The sequence below is a fragment of the Anomaloglossus baeobatrachus genome, chromosome 4, assembly GCF_048569485.1.
Source record: "Anomaloglossus baeobatrachus isolate aAnoBae1 chromosome 4, aAnoBae1.hap1, whole genome shotgun sequence".
In the NCBI taxonomy this organism is placed as follows: domain Eukaryota; kingdom Metazoa; phylum Chordata; class Amphibia; order Anura; family Aromobatidae; genus Anomaloglossus; species Anomaloglossus baeobatrachus.
Genome location: NC_134356.1, coordinates 161,039,994 through 161,067,509, shown reverse-complemented (window position 1 = coordinate 161,067,509; position 27,516 = coordinate 161,039,994). Strand labels below are relative to the sequence as shown.

The window sequence follows — 27,516 nt, the reverse complement described above, 5'->3', positions numbered from 1 at the left end:
TGTATTTATATTGAGGCCCCTCCTGTACTGTCATCACATATAGAGGCCCCCCTGAATAGTACTTACATATAGCCTAAGACACTGACACTGGGGGTACAGCATAGTGACACTGGGGGTGCAGCATAGTGACACTGGGGGTACAGCATAGTGACACTGGGGGTACAGCATAGTGACACTGGGGATACAGGATAGTGACACTGGGGATACAGGATAGTGACACTGGGGATACAGGATAGTGACACTGGGGATACAGGATAGTGACACTGGGGATACAGGATAGTGACACTGACACTCGGCTCTTTCCCTCAGCACACAGCTTTTCTATGTTCTGATAGCCAGCTTGTCCTCAGTACCCAGCTTTCCCATAATCAAATCAGATCTTTATTTTTATATAGCGCTAAGATATTCTGCAGCGCTTCAGAGAATGGGAAAGTTGGGAGCAGAGGTCAAGATGGATATCAGAACATAGGAAAGCTGGGTGCTGAGCTCATCACATCCCATGCTGTGACTGCTGCTATCCCTCTTTCCCTAATCCCTACTGATATATGGTTACTGTGTGGACTTCACTTATATCACACAGCAGGGACTTGTGCACACACCCTGCACCCCCAAATCACACACACTCAGCACCCTCATGCCCTGTATATCTCAGACATACTGGCTGTACAACAAATTACCCCTCTCTCAAACACATTGAGACCCCATGTACTACACACCCTGTATCACTTAAGACCCCTCTGTCACAGTGTGGCCCCTCATATGCCACTCACCCTGCACACACACCTCCCCCAAGCACCCCTCATCTCTCATTACTGGCGAAAAGCAAGATTTTTCACAAAATCATTATCACAATATTTCCTTGGTCTCATTACCAGCCCCGGGCACTTCTCCTTCTCCTACCCGGCTCCTCCCACACGGTCACATGTGCATGAGTCATCGCAGGTCCTGGCTGCATTTTCTTCTTCTCGACAGGAGCTTTCTGTTCTGCCCCTGCCGCGCTACAGCTCATAAGCTCCAGGTCAGGACTGCCTCCTTCTGCCCCCCTGTAGCTCCGGCAGCCTGCAGAGCCCCCGCCAGGTGTATTAAAATGACCGTCGGGAAAGGTATGTAGCAGTCAGATTGTCATGATCTGACTGCTACATGCAGTATCATCACCTGGGCGGCGTCCCGACGGTCAAAGGAGCCGCGGCTGCAGGTCATTTTAATACACCCGGTGGGGGCCCTGCAGGCTGCCGGAGACAGCTTAGATTGAAGACCAGGTCGGGACCTACCGGGGGTTTCCCCACTACCCCGGCACGCCAGACCGACGCTGTATGTGACAGTTTTTATACATCCCAGAATCATGGACATACACAGACCCATTAAAATCAATGCATCTGCGCACACATCAGTGATTTCTCACTGACGTGTTTCCGTGTGGCGTACACGCGTGTTCCGCACTGAAACAAGTCCATTTTTTTTCTGGCATCACTGATGTCCCCTGGACCACACTATGGTGTGAGCTGTGAAACCCGTACGAGAAAAGTCACGTACATTTTAAAATAAAAAGCTTTGTAAATTCACCAGTCTTCAGGAATGCGGTCTCCTGCTTCCAGGTCGGCTAATTATGCTCATACATATGCACTGCAAAGCCGACTGGGAAGAAGCTGCACCTGGGAGACTGCAGCGGCCGGACACAGCATAATTGGAAATTCAGCACCATGGACCACAGGAGCGTAGACAGGTGAGCATAATTGCCTGATCTCCATGTATTAAAACTGATAGCCCACGGAGATCACATGTGCCAAAATCACGGCACAGAGGGGGACATACGCACCTTTTATCACGTCAGTGAAAAATGTGTGTGTTTTTCACTGACGTGTGAAAGAGGCCTTATAGAGATTGCTCAGAGAGGCCCCTTAAACGGGAGACTGTTGGCCGATATTAGCAGGTTCAGCTGACTTTAGTGTAAGGCTTAACTTGGCATTAAAATAGAAGAGTCTTTCATTGGAGTTGCACCATTGCAATGGTCAAATATCATTACTTTTCTACTGAGTGTCTATGAACTGTTGATCCATCATAAAAAAAATCTCCTTACTGGCAAATGCCACTTGTAGTGACTTTTACACATTTTTTTTATCTTTGTCAAGTGCAATGCTTTTGTGGGAGATTATGCTAAAAGAATATAACACAGGATTACAATGTGTCTATTGTGCTCACTGCAGTTATGTCATTCTTTAAATAGCCATTTTTTTTTTAAATTTTGGACAGATATCTTCCTACAACTGCAGCGCACGACTCCATGTGTTGTGTATGATATTGTAGCTCAGCCCTGCTAACTTCCATGAATTCTCTACAATACCTGACAGATGTCTGCCTCTTCCTTCCTTTCATCAGACAGAGTAATAAATAAGAGCTAAATTATCATTCTGATAAGGCTTTTTACTTTCAGATCAGTACAGAAATGTGAGCTCTTTGATGTTACACTTTTCATAAACCTGCCCTCACATATCCATTTAGCTTTTGAATATTTTGTATATGCAGCTTACCAATATTGCATATTTTTTTTCTTGCAGCAGAAAAAGTCGTATCTAGAGCGAAGTGTGAAAGAAGCTGAAGACAACATTAGAGAAATGCTATTGGCTAGAAAATCAATGTAATGGCACTAAAATGTTCCTGTTGAGTGTTGAAATGGTTCGGATACATTCAGCCTTATAGCAGATGTGTTGTGCTGACATTTTTGAGTTGCACACGGAGTCGCCTTGTTTATTTGCATAAATTAATTGATATCATTAAACTTTTTATTGTTGCTAAAGCAGTTTATTTTTTCTACTTCACTTAGACCATTCACACATTTTTGCACAAAAAAGCAAAATAAAGGGACCCTGACTAATTAGTGGGTGCTAGTCATACACCAGTTAACTGTTATTCTATTACTAAAGGCTAACTTTTTACTTGTCACAGAGCTAAGTAAAACAACTTAAACAGGACATCCTAAGTGCTGTTACTAGGAGCAAGACACCATTACCTGCTTCAGGACCACTGACTGTAAATATACGCCAGCTTCTGCTGGGCTTTGTGTAGAGCCGATGTTTCAACAGTCGGTAGTCGTCAGGAGGTGATAGCGACCCCCTGCATGCTGCCATCACTGGCTTTCCAGTCCTCAACGGAAGTTCTTCCTGGAGACCTCATTAGAACCTGATTGGATCAGGTCCTGGTGAGGTTAACTCTTTGCGATAGTCTATGTGCTGCAATCAACAGCAATCGCTGTTAGAGAGGAGTAGTGAGCTGCTTCTCTTACCTTTGCCGGCTCTTCTGGAACACAATCACGGGGGCTCCAAAGGTTGTCATGGCAGCCGGAGGTTACATGATGACCTCCGGATCTGCCATGTACGGTGGCCCGTCAGACTCAACCTGCAGCAGAGTCTGACAGATCTGGAGGAAATTGTGACCCCCTGAGTGCTGCCATCACAGGGGTTGACGGTGCAGAATGGTAGTTCTGCCCGGAGGCATCACCAGGACCTCATTGGATCAGTTTCTGGTAATGTTAACCCTTTGCAATCGTCTCTGTGCTGCCATCAATAGCAATCGCAGCACATAGAAGTTAGAGAGGAACAGTGAGCTGCTTCTCTTACTTCTGCCTGTTCTGTGACATGATCCGAGAGTTGTCATGGCAGCCGGACGTCACATGATGACCTCCTGGTCTGCCATCTACAGTGGTCTGTCAGACCCAGCCTGCAACAGAGTCTGATAGGTGATCTGCAGCCTGACACTGCCAGTATAATGCATTACTAGGCTGCTACTGCATTGCAATGCATTAGCGACCAGACTAAGAAAAGTTAAAGTCCCATATAGGGAGTAGATAAAAAATGTAAAAAAAACAAACCCTTGCAAAATGTAAAAAAAAATCACAAAAAAATTATACCCTAAAAAAATTTATATAAAAAAAGTACACATTTGGTATCACCGCATCCAACCCGACCTGAGCTATAAAACTGCCACACTATTTAACCCCTTCAGTGATTAGCTTAAAAAAAGTGTTCAAAAAATGATTTTTCATCATACTACAGAAAAAAAGTGAAATAAAACGGAATCAAACTTGAACATAAACAAAAATGGCATTACTGAAAACTTAATCTTGTCCTGCAAAAAAAACAATCCACAACACAGCTCCATCAGTGGAAAAATAAAGTTATAGCTCTAAGAATCCAGCAATGACCCAAAAAAATATTTTTTTTTCTAAGTAAAATATTTCATTGTTTAAAAGCGGCAAAAAAATTATGCAATTGTGGTATTGCTGTAACCGTACTGACCCACAAAACATAGCTGTGTTTTTACGTTTACCAAACAGTGAACGACGTGAAAAAAAAATCCCAAAAAACAATTCCGGAATTGCAATTTCATGTTGTTCTACCTACCAAAAATGAAAATAAAAAAAAGATCCAAAAATGTTATGTGCCTGAAAATGATACCAATAGAAACGTCAAAACAAGACCTCGCATGGCTCTCCAAATGCTACATGGCGTCCGCTATCTATTACAGACAATTGTGCGCTCTAAAATTCACATTGCTCTTCTTTCCTTCTGAGCCCTGCCGTGCTCCCAAAATGTAGATTTACACCACATGTGAGGTATCCGCATACTCAGGAGAAATTGCACAATAAATTTTATTGTGCATTTTTCCTGATACTTGTGAAAAAAAAAAAAGGCTACCTGCTTGAAGTAACAATTTTGTGGTAAATGTATTTATTTTTTTTTCTTTTCATTTTCATGGCTTTAACGTTATAAAGTTCTGTAAAGCCCGCGGGGGTTCAAGGTGCTCATCAAACATCTAGATACAGTGCCTACAAGTAGTATTCAACCCCCTGCAGATTTAGCAGGTTTGATAAGATGCAAATAAGTTAGAGCCTGCAAACTTCAAACAAGAGCAGGATTTATTAACAGATGCATAAATCTTACAAACCAACAAGTTATGTTGCTCAGTTAAATTTTAATAAATTTTCAACATAAAAGTGTGGGTCAATTATTATTCAACCTCCTCTGTTTAATATTTTGTGGAATAACCCTTGTTTGCTATTACAGCTAATAATCGTCTTTTATAAGACCTGATCAGGCCGGCACAGGTCTCTGGAGTTATCTTGGCCCACTCCTCCATGCAGATCTTCTCCACGTTATCTAGGTTCTTTGGGTGTCTCATGTGGACTTTAATCTTGAGCTCCTTCCACAAGTTTTCAATTGGGTTAAGGTCAGGAGACTGACTAGGCCACTGCAACACCTTGATTTTTTCCCTCTTGAACCAGGCCTTGGTTTTCTTGGCTGTGTGCTTTGGGTCGTTGTCTTGTTGGAAGATGAAATGACGACCCATCTTAAGATCCTTGATGGAGGAGCGGAGGTTCTTGGCCAAAATCTCCAGGTAGGCCGTGCTATCCATCTTCCCATGGATGCGGACCAGATGGCCAGGCCCCTTGGCTGAGAAACAGCCCCACAGCATGATGCTGCCACCACCATGCTTGACTGTAGGGATGGTATTCTTGGGGTCGTATACAGTGCCATCCAGTCTCCAAACGTCACGTGTGTGGTTGGCACCAAAGATCTCGATCTTGGTCTCATCAGACCAGAGAACCTTGAACCAGTCTGTCTCAGAGTCCTCCAAGTGATCATGAGCAAACTGTAGACTAGCCTTGACATGACGCTTTGAAATTAAAGGTACCTTACGGGCTCGTCTGGAACAGAGACCATTGCGGTGGAGTACGTTACTTATGGTATTGACTGAAACCAATGTCCCCACTGCCATGAGATCTTCCCGGAGCTCCTTCCTTGTTGTCCTTGGGTTAGCCTTGACTCTTCGGACAAGCCTGGCCTCGGCACGGGTGGAAACTTTCAAAGGCTGTCCAGGCCGTGGAAGGCTAACAGTAGTTCCATAAGCCTTCCACTTCCGGATGATGCTCCCAACAGTGGAGACAGGTAGGCCCAACTCCTTGGAAAGGGTTTTGTACCCCTTGCCAGCCTTGTGACCCTCCACGATCTTGTCTCTGATGGCCTTGGAATGCTCCTTTGTCTTTCCCATGTTGACCATTATGAGTGCTGGTCACAAGTTTGGGGAGGGTCTTAATTAGTCAGAAAAGGCTGGAAAAAGAGATTAATCCAAACATGTGAAGCTCATTGTTCTTTGTGCCTGAAATACTTCTTAATACTTTAGGGGAACCAAACAGAATTCTGGTGGTTTGAGGGGTTGAATAATAAATGACCCTCTGAATAAACTTTTCACAATTTAAAAAAAAAAAGAAAAAAAGAAATAACATTCTTTTTTGCTGCAGTGCATTTCACCCTTCCAGGCTGATCTACAGTCCATATGTCACAATGCCAAGTTAATTCCGAATGTGTAAACCTCCTAAATCTGCAGGGGGTTGAATACTACTTGTAGGCACTGTATATTCCTTGAGGGGTCTAGTTTCTAAAATGGGGTCAAATGTGAGGAAGCTCCACTGTTAAGACACCTCATAATGTCTCCAAACACGACATGGCATCCGCTAATGATTCCAGCTAAGTTTGCTTTCAAAAATTCAAATGGCGCACCTTCGTTTCCGAGCCCTGCTGTGCGCCCAAACAATTGATTCCACCACATATTTGGTATCTGCGTACTCAGGAGAAATTGCACAACGCATTTTATGGTGCATTTTTTTTCTACCATTGTGAAAATGCTAAATTTGACGCTAAAGTAAAATTTTGGTGGAAAAAAATTAAAATCTTTTTTTCCTTCCACATTGCTTTGGTTCCTGTGAAGAACCTAAAGGGTTAATAAACTTCTTCTTTGATGTGGTTTTGAGCAGTGTGAGGTGCAGTTTTTAAAATGGTGTCACTTTTGGGTATTTTCTGTCACCTAGGCCTCTCAGTCACTTCAAATGTGATGTGGTCCCTAAAAATAAAAAAAATGGTTTTGTAAATTTTGTTGGAAAAATAAGAAATTGCTGATGAACTTTGAACCCTTCTAACTTATTAACAAAAAAAAATGTTTCACAAATTGCACTGATGTAAAGTAGACGTGGGGAATGTTATTTATTAACTATTTTATGTAACACTCTCTCTCTCTCTTTGCTCCCCTGGAGCCGATTCACTTGTCCCCTCCCACCAGTCTGCCTGACCTCTAGGTGGGCGGCCCTATTCCAGCCCAGCAGCCCACTGGTGTGTCTGACAGGGTGTGGTGTGAAATGTGATTGGGATTTTGGATGCTTTTGGAGGCAGTACTATAAACCCAGAACCAAGAGGGGTTGAGTCCTGCACTAAGAATAAAGAGCGTGCAGTACCCTGTGACGACCTGACTAGTCCAGGGGCGTCACAGAGGCATCAGCACCACCTTCTTGCACACCAGTTTGGGAAGCAGGCAGCCATGGGGGAAGTGGCAGTTTTGAGTCTGGAAATCGTGTTTTTCACCTAGATCTTTCAACCACCTAGTGGTGTGCTTGGCTAACATATGGTTTCTCATGCTGGAGGTGCTCAAGCTGGAAGTATTTCTGCCTCTGCTAAGCTTGGTCTGACAGATTTGACAAATGGCAACCATTTGGTCCGAAGGACTCTTGGAAAAAAACTCCCACAGAATCACAGCACGGACCCTTGGATTCTGAGATGGCACAGGTGGTGCATGGACCCTTGGACTCTGAGATGCCACAGGTGGTGGTGTCATGTGCACAGCTGATTGACCTCTGGCAGTGGTAAAAATCCTATAGGGCGGCATGGTGGCTCAGTGGTTAGCACTGCAGTCTTGCAGCGCTGGGGTCCTGGGTTCAAATCCCACCAAGGACACCATCTGCAAGGAGTTTGTATGTTCTCCCGTGTTTGCGTGGGTTTCCTCCGGGTACCCCGGTTTCCTCCCACACTCCAAAGACATACAGATAGGGACTGTAGATTGTGAGCCCCAATGGGGACAGTTTGCCAATGTATGTAAAGCACTGTGGAATTAAATATATAAATGCTATAATGCTAAAATAAAATGCTATATAAATGAATAAAATTATTATCTCTTACAGCCTTTTTGCGGTCTATGGGCACATGCTCCTCTGCACTGCTGCTCTTGCAATCCATGCCACCCGTCCATGTTGGATTAGTCACCTCATCATCGACCAGGTTGTCTTCAAATTCCTGGAGGTCAACATCTTCGGTAATTGAGGTTTCAGGCTGACCTGAGGGCAACTGTGTCTCATCATCCTCCAACACTTCCACCTGATTGCCCAGCATGTCACGGCCAACAACATAGCTTTCTTCTGGCCTTGGGTGCTCAAAGATCTGTGCATCACTGCACACCATGGCGTCACTTGCGTTGGTGGTGTTGCGCGGTGAGAGGCAAGAAAGGTCAAAGGGTTCCGTAAACAGTTGCTCTGAGTAACCTGCTTTGGGGTCATATGTTTCCTTTAGAATACTGATGCTGTGAGGAAGAAGGACCAGGTGAGGATTCGATGGGCCAGCCTCTGAGCTACTCAAGTCTGTCTGTGTGGACCCTTGGGATTTGCTACTCAACAAGTAACTGGAGGCATTTTCTGCTAGCCAACTTGTTAACTGTTCACTGTCACTATCACCTCGTCCATGGCCCTTACCGCCTCTTTTTCCCATTTTTTTGGTTTGATTATTTGAAGGTGAATACTGTAATGTGACTTTTTGTACAGGCAGTGGAACAACACTGATGCCGGGTTGTTAAACTTGTGTTAATAGTTTCCCACGATAGAGGTTTCTGTAAGTCTAAAAACCGCAAGGTACCTTTATTGGACAAAGTACCACTTGGAGGAGTCGACAAAGATGTTGTGAATGTCTTTCAGCCCTAAAAGAAAACCGAGTTTGACACTACTTTTATTTTAGTATTGTTTTTTGGCACTCAGTCTTTTCGTCCGAGAAAGACACTATGTAGATTCTGTAAGATATGAAGACTCCACCACCAGGATGCTAGCTTGGTGCTATAATGGTATTTTGCTTTAGGCAGAAGTAGAGGCACTGACACCGAGTATTTAATTAAAAATTTGGTATCACTGACACTGTGTTTTAGTAAGAGCAAGACACTATGAAGGCTGAATGGAGTCAGGGCAGTGCTGTGGGCGTAGTGACCCATAACCCCTTGGTTGCCTTGCAAAGGGAAGTTATTTGTATTTCTGGGAAAAGAGCGGGCATTCTGCGGAGTCAGGAGTTTAAGGGGTGGATTTATGGGGCCAGTGGAGGGAATAGGGGGGGCTGTATTTATATGTCGAGGGAGAGGGGGGGCACCACTTCGGCGTGAGATACCTATAGAGAAAGGTCCCCATGTCACCTCACCTGCTCTCACCCTGATCTGATGGCATCGGTTGCAGGACTCCTGGAGCAGCTTTGTGCTACTGCTGGCGGCGCGGATGGAGCAGCGGTCAGGACAGCGTTAAGGGAGATCCTGGGAGGTCCAGATGCGGTGTCTGATTCTGACCCCCCCTCCACTCCGGAGTGCGCGCAGGGCAAGGGCACCGGAGCGGTTCTCTCCCGATGGGGCTCCTGGTCCTCAGAGGTGCCGCAGGAGCCCCTCCGGGGACCCTCCTCGCAAGGAGAAGCCATCTGCTGCAGGAGCATGCGAGGAAGGAATCCTCCCAGGCGGTTAGGACCTGCGGTGGTGGGCAGACCCTCCAGGGGTCAGGTGACCGGCTCAGCTGCCTCTACTGCTCAGAGCTACAACAAAATGGGGGCGGTCCTCCCTGGCGATGCTCCTATCGGGGGGACTGCTAGACAATGTGGAGATGTGAGTTCTGCTGGGCATCTGGGGCTTGAAGTCTGGAGGACGTCCCTTCCATGAACATCGTCTGTGGTGCCCGGGATGGATTCATCTTTTAGGAGGACAGCGCGTGCCGGGTCGGAGGATCCTGTCGGGTGAGGGTCATCGCAACTGAGGATGTCATCACCAGAGAGGAGGTCGCGGTCCCGGTTCGGGTCACCTTCAGCGCGAAGGAGAGGGTCGCAGTCAGGGAGGTCAGCGACGGGGAGAAATACGCCCGAACGGCAGGGGCCTGCGTCTTCTCAGTCGAGGTCGCGATCCAGAAGGAGGTCGCCTTCACGGACACGGTTGGCATCAGAGGTGAGTCATCCTGTATCTCAATATCCGGTTCGCTCCCTGGTTATCCGACCAGGTTCGAGCGTGGCGGGCTTCCAGGTTCCCCCTGGTCGAGCTGCCGAAGACGCTTTTGTGCTGGGCCATTCCGGAGGGGATCATCATCTGAAGTCAGGGTTTTCGGCTGGTGGGTCTCATGCACCGACGCAGCTTGGTGAGTATGCCTCTGTTTTGTATGTCCTCACCTAGTTTAGTTTCCCCGAGGGTGAGCGGTGGCCAGGCGCAGGGCGTCATGGGGGTCTGGGGGTTGCAGGGCCCAGCGCGGCGGGGTTTCATTTCGGTGGCCTAAGCAATGTGCTGAGGGGTGTGTGTGATTTATTGAAGTGGTTGGATAGGGCAAGTCGGGGGGCGGTCGGGTCCCCTGTCCCAGCGTGGGTACCGGGTTCTTGGGTGGTAGCACCGGCCGTTGTTATAGTACCGACGAAGAGCGAGGCGGTTGCTGGAGATGGCGTGGTGGCTCTCGGGCAAAAGGAGAAAGATAAGGAAGGGGATAGGATTATTTTGGATGATAGGGCCAGAGGAGAGGTTTACGTTTGCTTTGAGGGCCCTCTGGGGACAAATTTGAAGAAGGAAGTGAAGAAGTGTCGCGGGCGGGGGACAGATCACAACCGCAGAGCCGCTCGAGGCACGCTGATCCGGGCAGTGGCTGTGGCTCGAGTGGCAGCCGGATCCGGGACTCGCGCAGCCGTCCGTCGCCCACGAGTGAAAATGGGTTATTTACAGGGGACAGAGTCTTTGTCGGTGACGCCACCCGTGGGTTGCGGTGAGGGATGGTGACACCGCCGCTGCCTTGTATGTGGGTGCCCGGGGCTGATGGAGCAGGGCAACAAGGTGGGATCCCCTCCACGGGTAGGGGAGGTGTAGTCCCGGGGCCAAGAGAATGGTGAGGGATTGCAGGGAGCAGGAAAATCACAGTACGGTTATCGTGGTGCTGGATGAGCTGCTGTTGATTTGGATGGTCAGTAACCACACACACAGTCTGTAATGTAAACCAAATTTCCAATGGCCGGTCACCTTCGGCGAGTGTCTTCGGGTCCCACACCCAGATATACAGCCAGGGGCCTTTACTGCCACACTCTGTCTGTCTCTTTCTTGTCTGGACTAGTCCGCTTGAACGGCATCCGGACCGGATCACCTCTCTCGGCACCGGTGGGCTACAAACCTGTCCCGGTCGGCCTCAGGTTCCCCTCGACCGGATCTCCATGCCTGTGGCCCTCACTGCCACCTAGTCCGGTAGTCCAGGGCTCCAACCCCGACTACCAACCTCTCCAGGGAGCTCCAACTCCCTCCTGTCAGCTCTTCACTGACTACACCTCAAACTGAAGCTAAACTCTGCTCTGTCACTTTCTAAGCTCTTTCGATCCCTCCCATTTTTCTGGGGAGGGGGTGAGTAGGGCCTGATTGGCTGGTGTATATCTGTGTGGGGACTGTGTTGGTGTGACGTCATGGACACCCAATGCCTAGCATGGGTAAAAGTTTCTTAAAATTCAGCCAGACGTATTGTTCTTCTGTGTGTTAACTCATGTTTGCTAAACTATTGTTTGGGACCAGACCCTTCCGAGCAATCATTGTAATGTAGTTGTGTATTGCTAATCTAATGTGAATTACCTTAGTAGCCATTGTCTAGTCTGTGACTTGCAGACTTCATGTAGATATCCTCAGTTTTTCTATCCACATCATTTAAATGAACATTATCCATGCAGCTTGAAATTCATCCAATAAGACAAGCAACCTTGTACAACCAATCCGATAAGGGCACAGTATATACTAAGGGAAGGCTATGGCTATAAAAGGTGACTTCTTGGAGTCACCAGTAGGTTGATGGATGTGCATGATCCAGTCTAAGCTCCTAGGAGCTGGCTAGAGCATCAGAACCAGGATGCCTTGTTGACTCTGTCTAGGGACTTTGGTTCCGACTACAGGATCACTTGGCTACATGACTTCAAACCAAAGACTACTTAAGGAAGAAACCCAGGTTGGGACAATCCAGTCACCTGCTACAGACTTTGCAGACCTCAGCCAGCTTCCTAAATCTGGCGTTATTCCAGTCTCGGTGGGTGCCCGCCGAAAGCGGGGTGCTGCTGGATTGGAGTAAGTAGCCCTGGAACCTCTGAGGCATGGACATTCTAAATCCTTGGTGAGCCAGCGGAAGGGTGAGACTCTGTTGCCTGTTACATTTGTGTGTTTCGCTGGTTATGTGCTATGTGCCGTTAATTGTTTGGGGATCCAATAAAGTCTTAATATTGTGATTCCCTCACCCTGTGTTTTCTGAGTAGTGTTCCGCCCACGGTTAAGGAGGTTGTGCGTTCAGTTGGGATGAGCCCTGGGCCATGCTGTCTTTCTAAAGGTGGCTGGGCCAGTGGACGAGAGCACCCACTGAGCCCCGTGTCTCCACAATTGGTGGCAGCAGTGGGATACTACTAAGCCTGGTTTACCCAGGGGAGCTGCAGAGGACTGGTGTTCGCAAACTCCGTCCAGGGCTCAACAACCAGAGAGGCACATAAGTATATCCAGCGGGCCATAAGGGAGGCATTCAGGTTTCGGATGCTGCCATGTCCAACCCCACCAGCTCAGCCATGGGACAAGGACGAGAGAGGAGTTACGACCGCAGCAATAAATGGATGCTACAGGATCTGTGCCAGATGCGAAAGATTGACTACAGGAACGCTGACACTCGGTCGGACTTGATCCGGAAATTAGTCCGTTGGGATGCCCAGAATGATGCAGAGGACGATGAGGATCCCGGCGATATTGACCCAGAGGATTTAAACTATGTTCCACATCATGGATCTAGTGACAATCGGGAATCAACTTGGTCCAAAATGGCCCAAGCCACAGCGTTGTTGGCTGCATTGGGGCCTAAATCCTCAAGAGAAGAGAGGGCTTGTGTTCTGGAATATGTTTATGGAGTTCCAGCTGCCGTACTGCTAACACCAGCCGCTCGAGAAGGATGGTCCCGCTACCCAGCAGAAGCTGCACCGAAACAAAGGTCTACAAACAGGGCCTGGGACTTGCCCAATCTACGGCGCTTTTATACAAGTGGGCACCATGGACATATCGATAAAGATTGTCTCCAAAACAGAGGCCGCATGCTTGGAGTCCATCTGCCAGTCCAACCAGTCAACATATGCCGAGATGAACCAATGAGACCTGAGGAATGCTACTCCCGAGAAACACCTATAGCTGAGGCAGTGGTTTACCCAGTCCCCACCCTACGGCAGGCCGGACACCGTACACCAGCCAACCTCCATCCCCACATCCAGACGGTCAAGGTCGGTGATATAAAGGCTCAGGGACTTCGAGACACTGGATCTTCCATCACCCTGGTCAGCCCAGATATTGTTCCCACAGAACATAATTTACCTGGCCGCCAAGTGACCATCACCCTTGCTGGGGGCCAGCGCTCGGACATCCCTCTGGCATGTGTGCAGTTGGACCTAAGGACCGACCAGGGAGAGGTCGAGGTGGAGCTTGTGAATAGCCTCCCCACACCTGGTATTTTGGGGACTAACCAGGAAGCGATCGATGTGGGACTTGTGAACAGCCTCCCCATACCTGTCATTGTGGAGACTGACCAGAGCAAGGCTGATGTGGAGCTTATGGACCGCATCCCCACCCCTGTTATTTTGGGAAATGACCAGGAACAGGTCCATATGGAGCTTATGGACAGCTTCCCCACACCTGTTGTTTCGGGGACTAACCAGGAGGAAGTTGAAGTGGGGTTCATAGATGGCCCCACCAAGCCTGTTGTTTCGGATACCACCCAGAGGGAAGTGAAAGTGGGGCTTGTGGATTACCTGCTTACACCGGTTATTTTGGAGAATGACCTAGGACAAGGACTATCCAGCCAGTTTGTTACCGCTATCACCCGCAGCCAAGCCAAACACCATCCTTGTGCAGATGTTTCTACCAACCCATCCGAGGGGAACCCTCCTCCTCAATCTTCAGCCTCCTCCTCAGATGCAACGAATGTGAGTACCTCAGACCCAACTGTGGCCATTGACTGGGGGGAGATAGATCATAAGGAATTCAGGGAAGCCCAACTCACGGACACCACCTTAGTGCTTGTCTGCAATATGGCTGCTCAACCTCGGGGAGGTAATCAGGGGGAGGTGTATAGATGTGAGCCTCTGTTGCTGACCTCACCATTAAAAAGGACCATGCCGTCAAGAGGAGAAGGGTGATCGGAAGCCCATCCTGTCTGGCTAATATTAAGAAGGGGGAGGAATGTGACGACATGGACACCCAATGCCTAGCATGGGTTAAAGTTTCTTAAAATACAGCCAGACGTATTGTTCTTCTGTGTGCTAACTCATGTTTGCTAAACTATTGTTTGGGACCAGACCCTTCCGAGCAATCATTGTAATGTAGTTGTGTATTGCTAATCTAATGTAAATTACCTTAGTAGCCATTGTCGAGTCTGTGACTTGCAGACTTCATGTAGATATCCTCAGTCTTTCTATCCCCATTATTTAAATGAACATTATCCATGCAGCTTGAAATTCATCCAATAAGAGAAGCAACCTTGTACAACCAATCCGATAAGGCCACAATATATCCAAAGGGAAGGCTATGGCTATAAAAGGGGACTTCTTTAAGTCACTAGTGGTTGTTGGATGTCGCATGATCCAGTCTAAGCTCTTAGGAGCTGGCTAGGGGATCAGGACCAGGATACCTTGTGGACTCGGTCTAGGGACTTTGGCTCCGACTAGACGAACGCTTGGTTACATGACTTCAAACCAAAGACTACTTAAGGAGGAAACCCAGGTTGGGACAATCCACTCACCTGGTACAGACTTTGCAGACCTCAGCCAGCTTCCTAAATCTGGCGTTATTCCAGTCTCGGTGGGTGCCCGCCGAAAGCGGGGTGCTGCTGGATTGGAGTAAGTAGCCCTGGAACCTCTGAGGCATGGACATTCTAAATCCCTGGTGAGCCAGCGGAAGGGTGAGACTCTGTTGCCTGTTACATTTGTGTGTTTTGCTGGTTATGTGCTACGTGCCGTTAATTGTTTGGGGATCCAATAAAGTCTTAATATTGTGATTCCCTCACCCTGTGTTGTCTGAGTAGTGTTCCGCCCACGGTTAAGGAGGTCGTGCGTTCAGTTGGGATGAGGCCTGGGCCATGCTGTCTTTCTAAAGGCGGCTGGGCCAGCGGACATTTCTTCAGAGGAAGGAGGGAAAATATCTCCACGTACTCATCCTTCCAAATCTTCTGTGACGCCCTGGCAAAACCAGGTTGTCACAGAGCTTGCACAAATCCACCAAAGTGCAGGCCATTCTCCTCCTTGGCACCAACTGTGGAGACACGGGGCTCAGTGGGTGCTCACCCACTGAGCCCCGTGTCTCCACAGTTGGTGCCAAGGAGGAGAATGGCCTGCACTTTGGTGGATTTGTGCAAGCTCTGTGACAACCTGGTTTTGCCAGGGCGTCACAGAAGATTTGGAAGGATGAGTACGTGGAGATATTTTCCCTCCTTCCTCTGAAGAAATTTAATTTAGATAAGAAAAAGGATGATCGCAAGAAGGAGGAGGAAGAAAAGCAGAGGTGGCGGATGATCCCTCAGACGTTTGCTAACTGGTTGCAGGCTTTTGCGATCCTAGCTAGCGTTATTGGCGAAAAGGCGTTGGATAATTTTTCCGGGCTATTCTGCTATATGGATGCTATAGCGGAAGCTTATAGGATTTATGGCAGGCAGACTTGGTTGCGGTACGACGAATAATTTAGGTAGCGGAAAGCTGTGCGGCCCAGTATTCAATGTGATCAGAAGGATATCGGGTTATGGTTGAAAGTCATGGCACCGGCTCGTTATAGTCAGCACTTTCACGGGGGGGCCGGTTCGGCCGGCCAACATACTGTTGGGGGAGCGGGGAACTAGACGGGGTGTTGGAACGAAGGCAGGGGTGTGCTGGCAATTTTAATGACAGCCAGTGCAAGTTTGGAAGCTCCTGCAAGTTTAAGCATCAGTGTTCCGGTTGTAGAGGTTTCTATGGAATGGTTGTTGAGGACTATGGAATGGTTGTCTGGCCGGTTCAGGGTGCCCTTGGCTCAGGATAAGACTGAAGGCCCGTGTACTTGTCTGAATTTTTTGGGCATCACTATTGATACTGAGATGATGGAGTGCAGGCTGCCAGAGGAAAAATTCTCAGCTTTGCGGGCAGAGGTGAGTTCGAGGGACCTTCAGTCTTTGTTGGGCAAGCTGAATTTTGCTTGTTGTATCATGCCCATGGGTCGGATTTTTTCACATAGGTTGGCGTCAGCGACAGCCGGGGCGCGTTCCCCAAGGCATTACATAAGGCTGACCCAGGACCTTAGGGAGGATTTGGCTGTCTGGGGAAGTTTTTTAGAGCAGTACAATGGCCGGTCGCTAATGATTGCGGAAGTCATAGATGATTTTGATTGTGAGCTTTTCACCGACGTAGCAGGTGGTACGGGCTTTGTAGCTTACTTCAGAGGTAGATGGTGTGTGGGCGAGTGGCCAAAGGCGTGGCATGAAGCAGGGTTTACGTGGAATTTGACGTTGTTGGAGCTTTTTCCAGTTGTGGCAGTGTCCGTTTGGGGAGAGCATTTTAGCAACAGAAAAATCCGTTTTCACTGTGATAACATGTCGGTTGTCATGGCAATTAACTTGTCTGGTGCGTCTCCTCTGGTTGTCCGCCTTTTGCGTTATTTTATGTTGCAGTGTCTGTGCCTGAATGCGTGGGTTGTGGCTGTGCATGTACCGGGGGTTGAGAACTCCATTGCGGATTCCCTTTCTCACTTGCAGTGGGATCGCTTTTGGAGCCTGGCGCCGGAAGCGGAGTCCGCCGGCAGCATCTGGCCAGCGGAGCTCTTGGAGTTTGTGTTCAAGAGGCAAGCTCGTTTATCAGAGCGTCATTGGCTCCTGGTACGTGGGCTGCATATGAAGAAGCTTGGAGGTAATGGACGAATTGGAGGCAGGAATTTGGGGCAGGGGAGTCTGAGGAGGATTCTGTAGGTGCCTTGCTTTGTCGGTTGTGTAGGGTGGCTTCGGATCAGTGGTCTTTTTCCAGGGTTAATCGGTTTATGGCGGGGGTTGCGTTTGGTTATAAATTGCGGGGGGTTGTTGATATAACAAAGAATTTTCTGGTCCGGCAAACTGTGAGGGGCTTGAGGAAGATGCTTCATAGACTGGACAGTTGGAGGCCGGTGTCATTCCAGCGAGTGTGTGTTTCATATTTTGAAATGGTTCTGTTTCTGTTGGCATTTTCATGGGCTTTCTTCGGAGCTATGAGGATAGGCGAGTTGGTGTCCACAGCATCATCTCGGGGGAAGGGGGGTGTTTTGGGAGTGGACACGTTTGATTTTGGGGAATCTGCGGAGCAATGGTCGGCAGTTGGGTTGGTCCAGAGACGAGGTAATCGTTCGTTGGATCGGGGTGCGGGGCATGCGCTGGCGGCAGGTGTTGGTGGATTTTCACCGATTCGCTCATTTAGATCGCCCCCCTGATGTGCTGGTGTTACACGTCGGGGGAAATTATTTAGGGGCCCCTGCCCATGTCGGGAGTTGATACGGGATATCCGGTATGACCTGCTCCGCCTTTGGTCAATCTTCCCTAACCTCAGGGTGGTTTGGTCGGATATTGTTCCCAGAAAGGTTTGGCGGGGGACTCTGTCCCTGGAGAGGATCGAAAAAAACAGAATAAAGGTCAACAGGATGGTTGGGAATTTTGTGTCCAAGAATGGAGGAGTTGTAGTTCGGCACAGGGACTTGGAGTCGGGGGAGAGGAATTTTTGGTGATCAGATGGTGTGCACCTGACTGCTGTGGGCCTTGAGCATTCAAGAAGCAGTGGAGCGGGCACTGGTTTTGGTGGGGTGACTCGCATTATGTGGTGTCAGGTAATGCTCGTGGTGGCGTGGGGGGTTCTTGGAGTCGGTGGAAATGTCGGGGTGGGGGGTGGTACATCGGATAGATGGGGGACCACCCCCCTTGTTTATTCTGGTATGGTAATTGCCTGGCAGACTTGGGGGAGCTCTCCAGGGGTGGGGTCTCCTGAGAGTCGGTTAGGGACACAGTTTTCCGGCAAAAGGTGGTGCTCCCGAGCTTGTGGTCGCGGCTGGGGGCAAATATCACGGATGGTTTGGTAACAATACTTGGTGTCCGCCAGGTATTGGGGCTCCAAGAACCGCCCTTGCATTGGTATAAATGGTTATTTATGGTTATTTATGTGTTATGATGATTGTTAATAAACCGGGCCGATTTGGCCAGTTTATCCAAATAATGGTGTTGCGTGTTTTTTAGTGGGTGGGCTAAAGGGGTTTTTGTTTGGTGTTGAGCCGATGGGGGGGAAGCCTCTGCAGTAGGGCAGTCAAGGTTCTGTAAGATATGAAGACGCCACCATCAGGATGCTAGCTTGGTGCTGTAACGGTATTTTGCTTCAGGCAGAAGTAGAGGCACTGACACAGAGTATTAATTAAAAATTTGGTATCACTGACAGTGTTTTAGTAAGAGCAGGACACTATGTAGGTTCTGAACACTAATTTTTATGAACTAAATAGAGAAAAATACTGCTAATAGACCGAAAAACTAATTTCTCTAAAATCAATTTTTATTTATAAACATTAAAATGGTTAAATCAAGCCATAGCTTATCATATATAGCTATATCGGTCAGTGAGCACACACCCGGTCGTGCAGAGCTAGATGCACTCTGAAAGGGATATTAATATAGGAGGGTGAGGGATAGCCCAAAGTGATTTTACTCGATGGTTCTAGGGATAGAAATGAGATGTTAAAGTAAGGACCAGGCTATAAATACCTAGTCTTTCTCCTTCCTGGCCGCGGAGGTTAATACACCATAAGGTTTTGGGCGCCCCCGCTCAGCGTTGGCTATCCCTAAGAAACCCTATACCTGTGTGCCGATAATTGACCCATAGCCCAAAGGTGTGTAAATAGTGCTGAAGTCAGGGTGGTTCAGTCACACTAGGTGCATAGTCAGTACACTAGTAAATGTTAGGTATGATTGTTGGTCATAGAAAAAATTCCCAGTCGGAATATTTGTACACACATTCCCGTCTGATAATGTATTAACAAAAGGGGGGAGGGAGTTCTACAGGTAGCTACTTAGGACTGCTACCCAGTACAGTCGACCAACAAATTATTTTATGGACCCGTAGTTAATTAAATCCCAGTTGGGTAAACTTATCTTACTGGAGAGTGAACTCCCAGAAGAATCCCGATGCGTTTTCCCCACTTTATTTGGGGTTCATCAGGGGATGTTACCACACTGTGAAAATTCACACATTCCAGGTCACCTTTTAGTTTTTAGTATCCTGTAGTCAGATCCCTTTAAGATGTTGTATAAGGTGATCCAATGGTCCTCCTGTCCTGTGCCAGAGGGGACCTCAGCAACCCACCCTGTCAGTACGGGGCTGAATATAGCTTGGTGCTATAACGGTATGTTACTTCAGGCAGAAATAGAGGCACTGACACCGAGTATTGATTAAAAATTTTAAATCACTGACACTGTTTTAGTAAGAGCAGGACACTATGTAGGTTCTGTAAGATATGAAGACGCCACCACCAGGATGCTAGCTTGGTGCTATAATGGTATTTTTCTTCAGGCAGGAGTAGAGGCACTGACACAGAGTATTAATTAAAAATTTGGTAACACTGACACTATGTTTTAGTAAGAGCAGGACACTATGTAGGTTCTGTAAGATATGAAGCCACCACCAGGATGCTATAATGTTATTTGTCTTCAGGCAGAACTACAGGCCGTGACAGCAATTTTTATTTTTTTTTTTAAACTTACACTATTTTTTTTTTTTTTTTTTTAGCAGTAGGGTACTATGGAGTTTATGTACGTGATCATGCCAACACAAGGACGCAACTGTGCTGGTTTGAATTGAGATTGTGGCTGACAGGCATTACACTACACCTGAACCCGTTGTTTTGTCAATTTTGGAACCTTTTTTCGGAAGTTGCAATACTTATCCCTAGTAGAACACACAAGGGATGTAGCAGTGCTGGGATTGTTGATTATTAGTAGCAGATGTCAGGACAGCTTTAAATCTCTCCCTGCCTGTGAAAAAGCTCTCCCTATATCAGACAGTGTACTAACAGACCGTATGCAGCACTAACACGAGGATTTTTTTTTTTTTAAAGATGGATCGCTCTCACTTAACAAAGCACTGCACTGTCACTGGCCCTATAGCTGGTTCTGAATTCACTGTTTTGCAGCCTGGTGATTTATGCAGCTGCTAGCAGCTACTAACTATTGGCTTCAGTCCTTACAAGGACTATTTAGGATTTTGCTGCAGGAACGCCATTTCATACAAGGCAATGCACTGTCACTATACCTGGTTCTATGACTTACACCGCTGCTAGCAGCTAAACCACACTATCTTCAGCCCTTGCAAGGACTTTTTAGGATCTTGTAGCAGGAACACTATCTCATACAATGCACTGCACTGTCCCTATACCTGGTTCTACGATTTACACAGCTGCTAGCAGCTACTGGACACTATCTTCAGCCCTTACAAGGACGATTTATTAGTTAGCTCTATGAACGTCTCTCCCGCGCACAATACAGTCAATCTACACTGCCAGCTCCCTATCACTGCATGTTCACAAAATGGCAGCTGGCTTATATAGCCCCTATGATGCTGTACAACCATGCCAATCACAGTAACGCCACAACAAAGATGGCTGTGGCATTACTGTGAGGGCAAGCAACATCAGAAGTGTTCATTGGCTGGAAAGCAGACACGAAAATGAAAGTATCGGAGTGGATACAGTTTTATTCTTCGGCTAGCGAATACCACGAAATACCCCATTATCCGTTGGATACCGAATAGTGGCGAATACATTTGCTCATCCCTAGTTATAACAATCAATAATTTGGCTAGCACTTTAAATTCTTTATTAAATGGTCTCATTATCAACTTCAGGTCTGTTTGTGTTGTGCTTCAGAAGCCAGTCAGCAAGCCATATCTGTAACAAAAAAACAAAAAAAAGTAAATTTTGTATCATTACTGCAAATGTCTCATGTTCTAACTGACAGCACATTGTATACATCTCAAATCAGGTCTGGCGATCTTTATTTCTGAAGAATTAATAAGAAAGTAATCAGAAATAATGGAATTTTGATTCTACCGCTAAGGAATCTTGGGGTATATTATACACATTATACATAGCTTTCTAATTTATCTAAAGTGTCTAATGATCCGATTCTTTACTATGAAAAATTTGCCCTTAAAAATAAATAAATTAAAAAATTACATATATAACCTCTTTGGGATTAGGTCCCTAACTAACCCACGTTATTCCCCTTTACTGGCATTATGTGGCCTGTTATTATTTTTGACTAGAGAGTAGAGCTGGATGGACCCGGACTGTAAAAGTCCGATTCTGCGCCGTTTCAAAGTTTCACGGGTCCTGGGCCCGGGATTCCGGCTGTTTGATCCGGATGCGGCACTCGTGAAGTTAAAAAAAAATAAAAAAAATAAGAATTAAGTGAGCGCTTCATACTTACCTAGGCTCTGTCGCAGCTCTAAACTGCTACCGCGCGGCTGCTCCTGCGGCCTCCGATCATCATTTGTCATCCATATACAATCAGCACTGCTTTCCTTGCCAACGGCCGACCTTGCCTCTGTGATTTCTTGCAATCAGACGTGCCCCCAACCTGTATGACCGTGTCTGACTGCAATCAGTCATCGTTTATTCATTCTTTCCGTGGAGCGCACAGTGAGCGGTCATGCTGTATGGCCGCTCGCTGTGACAGAGATATAGCAGAGCTGGTATCATCGTGGGACCTCGTGTGGATATCATCGGACCTGCAGGGGTGTGTTGGGGTTAATAAGTGGTGAAAGAGGGTGGTTTTTGTATTTTATGCCAAATAAAGGACTTTTTCGCTGTCTGTGTTTATTTACTGTCACTTACAGATTAGTAATAGGGTGTCAGACGCTGCCATTACTAATCCAGAACTTAGTGGCTGCTGTGGACTGCCATTAACTCCTTATTACCCCGATTGCCACCGCAGCAGGACAATCGGGAAGAGCGAGGTAAAGCTTCGGGATTTTCACATCTAATGGATGCGACAATTCCAGGGACCTCCCCAGCCTGAGAATACCAGCTCCAGCTGTCAGATTTATCATGGCTGAGTATGAAAATTAGGGGGGGGGGAATGCACGTAGTTTTTTATTTATTTATTTATTTATTTAAAAAACTGAATGCGGTTCCTCTTAGGCCGGAGTCACACTTGCACGATTCTCACATTGCATCACCCAGCATGGCCGCACACACTCTCCTAACAAGAGCGGGTCGGCTGCATGTAGTTCTACGCAGCTTCACGCTCGTGTCTGGAGAGCCTCAGGCTGTGTCGGGTGTTGTGATGCAAGACTCGTGCAAGTCTGACTCCGGCCTTACGGTGTGCTCACATGAATCGTATGACTCGCACAAGTCTCGCATCGCATTACCTGGCAGCTGCACATTCTCCGGACACGAGCGTGCAGCTGCATAGAAAATACATGCAGCTGACCCACTCCTGTCAGGAGATTGTGCGGCTGCCGAGGGATGCGATGCGAGACTCATGCAAGTGTGTGGCTCTGGCCATATTTTGATACACAGCCATGATAAAGCCCGACAGCTGGGTGCTGCAGCTGTGGGCTTTATCTGTCCTGGTATCAGAATACAGGGGACCCTACGCCGATTGTTTTAATTATTCATTTATTTTCATACCACGATACTGACCCGAAGACATTTACACTGCTTTACCCGCCCACCGGCTGTCCTGGCACCTGTGAATGGTTGCAGTCAGCTGACACTCAGGGTGGGGGCGCGTCTAACTGCAACCAATTACAAGCGCCAGTGGGCGTGGGAAAGCAGTGAATTTTCAAAAAGGGGTAATTGTCGGCCTTGTAAGGGAAAGTGTAACCTCAAAGCAGCTTTCCACCATGACGGATCTTTGGTGAGTACAGCGCGCGCGCTTCTACCCCCCCCCCCCCCATCATCCCTTCTAACAATGTTTTTAATCTCCAGATTCTGGTTCTCATAGACTTATATGGCTACCAGATTTTGGCCCGGATCCGGGTTTTTTTTTTTGTTTTTTTTTTTAAATTTAGCAGGGACCAGCCGGTCCCGATTTTCTATGAGTCCACCCAGCTGTACTAGAGAGGAGCAAACCCAAGGTTTGATGTTCGGTGTCCGTACCGAACACAGAATTTACCAGTAAAACAGAGTTTGAGTTCGGAGTTTGGGTACTTTATGTATGAACACCACATGCGCGAGCATCACAGTGCTCGGGTACGCTTGGTGCTCAGCCTGGTGCGAGTCGCTTGGAATGTTTGAACAGCTCCCACTGAGGGTAACAACAGTGTGATCAGAAGTAGTGTGCGTAAAACAAAAAAAGAGAAGAACGCCGCCCACCTGCCCCCGGAAGTGATCTGTTCATGGTTGGCTGCATGTGGGCAGAGACCCGAACTGACCAATTAGTGACTTCCGTTGGGGTCCAGGTCAAGGTCGAGTCGCAAACCAAACTTAAAGTCCAGCTGAAATCATCGAACCGAACTTCAACAGGTCCGCTCATCTCTATTTTTGACCTTTTCTTAAACGTTATACATTTTCCATTTGTACCGCCCCGCGGGCTCAGCTGCGACCGCTGAGCCGCTCGGATCCGTGCTCGTACTGCGGGTGGTGGCTCAAGCATCTCACGGACCTGGGGGTCACGTCATTCTGCAAGGGGTCCAGTGGGCTGGGGCCCGGGTGCAGGGTGTAGTGTTGCGGTGCAGCACGGCGCGGTGCCGGATGGTACTGGTGTACTCACTCTGACACAAGACACTGGAGTCACTGGTAAACCAAACAGTGATGAACGGGGCCCACAGCCGGCTGAAGCTTTTCCCAGATTAGGTTGTTAATGTCCGCTTTTCTCCTGCACCTCTGTATGTGAATCTTGACTCCTATGCCTAGGCACCGGTAGTCCGCTCCCCGACGTGTATCTGTCGTAGGAGCCCATTTGCCCGTAGACGCTGGCCCTTTGGATCTCTGGCCCTTGGCGGTGGCACTTATCCGGAATGGTTGGGCTGTTGCCTTCAATCGGGACTTAGGTGGGAATGAATCCCTGAGGTCCAGACCGCATACAGTTAATTTGACTATGGTGGTGGCTTCTAGCCTAGTTCGGGGTCTGAGTACCCTGCCTGGTGCTCCTGTATCCAGTTGGCTCCCCGGTTCGGTTCCGGCGGGCCACTACCCTGTCCCGGTCCCTTACGGTTCCACCGGTCGTCTTCCCAGTCTCCTGCAGGTGGCCACTACCGTCTGCCTCCTTGCCAATGGTGACTGGGCTCCAACCCAGCCACCGGAGTAGTCTTTGGCAGGCCTGAGCACAGGTCTGCTTCTGGACACAACCTCCTTCCTTCACTGTCCAAACTCCTCTCCCAACTCCCTTGAACTTGACCACTAGGTTCCCGCCTCCAGGCCTGTGAACTCCTCGGTGGGTGGAGCCAACCGCCTGGCTCTACCCCCCCTGGTGTGGACATCAAACCTGGAGGGTGGTGACAAGGCTTTTAGTTTGACTGCTGTTACCTAACTGGAAGGGGGGGGGTGTAGTGTTGTTTTGTCTACCTGGGACGACCTGGATAGTCCAGGGCGTCACACATTTGTTCTGTATTAATTTCATAAAGCATCTTCTTTATGGCCTTCTGTCCTGAATAACTATGAGGGCTTTCATAAGTAGCTAGCAGATTTTTTTTTCTATGATTTCTATGTTTTACAATGAAGCTGATGTGAAACATTTTGATAATATTCATATATTTATTACAGGAGGCCTAAGGTGTTCAATTTGTGGCACCTGTAATCTCTCATTTGCGTGATGAAAACAGATAAACATTTTATGACTGATTCTATCTTATGCATCAATGAACCCCATAACGACGACCTAACGTCTCAAGACGTCGGAAAAAGAGGGTACTTGTTCTGTACCGACGCTTTGAGACATCATGCCAAAAAAGCCTGTAGCGCCCCCCAGCGACGGAAAATCTCTGGGATTTCAGCTACCGGGGTAGCTGAGACCCTGGAGATCATGATTCAGGCCGTTTTTTCCGGTCCCCACTCACATGATCACCGGTATACACCGTATACCGATGATCACGTTACAGTAAATGACGACGCCGGTAAAAAATGATTTATCTCCCATCTGGCATGATCAAACATGCTAGATGGGAGATAAATCTCCTCCCCAGTCTCCTCCGGTCCCCCCGGTGTCGCCAAAGTGCCCCCCCAATCCTCCCTCTATAATCCAAGATGGCGGCGCGCACAGCAGCGCACTGCCCGCATTTATCTTCCTCCTCTGATTTCTGTCGCATGTGCCATGACACATGCGACAAAAAACTCCTCCCCAGGCCCTGCCAGGTCACCCCCTACACCCCCCTGGTGTCCCCCGGTGTTCCCCCGTACCTTAGCCTCGGCGATCCCCGTGATCCCTCCTCTTCTTCTACCGTTGGTCACATGTGCAGAGCGCGGCTGTCAGCTCAGCTTCCTGCTTTGCTTTCAGAAACGCTGGCTCACTGCACGCACTCTGCAGCTGTGACCCGGGGAGAGTGGGTGCAGATTCTTTGCACCCACACTCCTCACATGGAGGATCTGCACTCATAGAAAATGGGGGACACGTTCTCTGAGCGTGCCTCCCATATTCTAGAAGGTCCAGAATCGTCGTGGGACTCCCCTATCTGATTACAATGGACCCGTTTTTTTTTTTTTTCTTTTCAACAAATTGGTGGAGGGAATGTTTTGGGACTGTTTTTTTCTAATAATTTTTATTTTTATTTTTTTATTACTGTCAATTAGTTATGTCAGGTATCTGATAGACGCCATGACATAACTAACTGCTGGGATTGATGCCAGGTGACATTACACATCTGGTATCAACCCCATATATTACCCCGTTTTCCACCGCATCAGGGCAACGGGATGAGTTGGGGCGAAGTGCCAGGATTGGCGCATCTAATAGATGAGCCACTTTTGAGGCGGCTACGGCCTGCTATTTTTAGGCTGGGAAGAGTCCAATAACCATGTCTCTTCCCACCCTAAGAATACCAGACACCAGCTGTCAGCTTCACCTTGGCTGGTGATCTCATTTGGGGGGGACCCCACGTTTATTTTTTATTTATTTATAAATAATTAAAAAAAAAAAACAGCATGGAGAGACCTCCAAATTGGATCACCAGCCAAGGTGAAGCTGCCAGCTGCGGTTTGCAGGCTACAGCTGTCTGCTTTACCCTAGCTGGCTATCAAAAATAGGGGGGACCCCACGTCGTTTATTTTAATTTTTTTTGGCAGGGGGGCTAATTACAAGGCTAGGCACCCTTTAGTGCCATACGAAAGGCACTAAAGAGCACCACCTTAGAATATGCAGGGGGTGGGACGTTATATATATGTTTGACATCTATCCATTCATCCATTGTAGCATTTTTTGCTGTGTGCCTGCAATCAGGGTTTGCAGCGTTTTGGGCGCAGTGTTTTCCCTGCATCCATAACGCTGTGTTGTGCAGTAGAAGCACAGTGGAAGGATTTTTAGAAATCCCATGCCCACTGTGCTTCTTTTCTCCGCAGCATAAACCGACCTGTGGTGTAGCTTCCTGAGCCTCAGCATGTCAATTTATGTTGCGGAGACGAGGGTGCTCTCTGTAGGGAGAATAGAACTAAAGTCCACAGCAGCCTGAACCCAAATCGTCGGCATGGACAGCTGTGTACTGCCGTGGACAACACTCACATCTCTGCAGGAAGGCTAACACTGTGTACTAGACGCTGTGTCACTGGATCATGGCCACATAGCCTAACAGTGAGAATATTGTTGCTATAGCAACATTTTTGTGAAGTACCTGTGGATTCAAAATGCTTATTATGCTCCTGAATAAAATCCTTGAGGGGTCCAGTTTCCCAAAGGGGCTCACTTGTGGGGGGTTTCTGCTGTATAGGTACCCAAGGAGCCCTGCAAACGTGACATGGTGCCTGCAATTTATTTCAATTTTTCCAAAATTTCAATGGTGCTCCTTCCATTCCAAGCCCTCCCATTTATCCAGAGGTTTTTGGCCACATGTGGGGTATCACTGCGCTCATAAGAAATTGGATAACAACCTGTGGGGTCCGCTTTTTGTTGTTGCCTCTTGAAAAAGTGAGAAATTTGATGCTAAAGCAACATTTTTGTGAAAAAAATAAAATGTTCAATAGGACGACCTAAGCTTATCAAATTCTGTGACGTACTTGTGGATTCAAAATGCTCACAATACACCTAGATAAAAGCCTGTAGGTGTCTTGTTTGCAGAATGGGGTCACTTGTGCGGGACCTCCACTGTTTAGGCACCTCAGGGGCTTTCCAAATGCGACATAGCGTCCGCTAATGATTCCAGCCAATTGTGCAGTCAAATGGTGCTCCTTCCCTTCCGAGCCCTGCCGTGCATCCAAACAGTTGATTTTCACCAC

General features: G+C 47.8%; 2 protein-coding genes across 2 annotated transcripts in view; one reads left to right on the top strand and one right to left on the bottom strand.

Moving 5' to 3' along the window:
• Window positions 1-2,794, top strand: part of PFDN1 (prefoldin subunit 1) — a 32,777-nt gene extending 29,983 nt beyond the window's left edge. The window contains exon 4 of the mRNA XM_075344569.1: window positions 2,556-2,794. Coding sequence (XP_075200684.1) covers window positions 2,556-2,639 — 84 coding nt within the window. The 3' untranslated portion in view covers window positions 2,640-2,794. The remainder of the gene's footprint in view (window positions 1-2,555) is intronic.
• Window positions 2,795-20,825: 18,031 nt separating this feature from the next.
• NME5 (NME/NM23 family member 5) overlaps window positions 20,826-27,516 on the bottom strand; it is a 293,847-nt gene continuing 287,156 nt past the window's right edge. Inside the window, exon 6 of the mRNA XM_075342329.1 lies at window positions 20,826-21,036. Coding sequence (XP_075198444.1) covers window positions 20,968-21,036 — 69 coding nt within the window. The 3' untranslated portion in view covers window positions 20,826-20,967. The remainder of the gene's footprint in view (window positions 21,037-27,516) is intronic.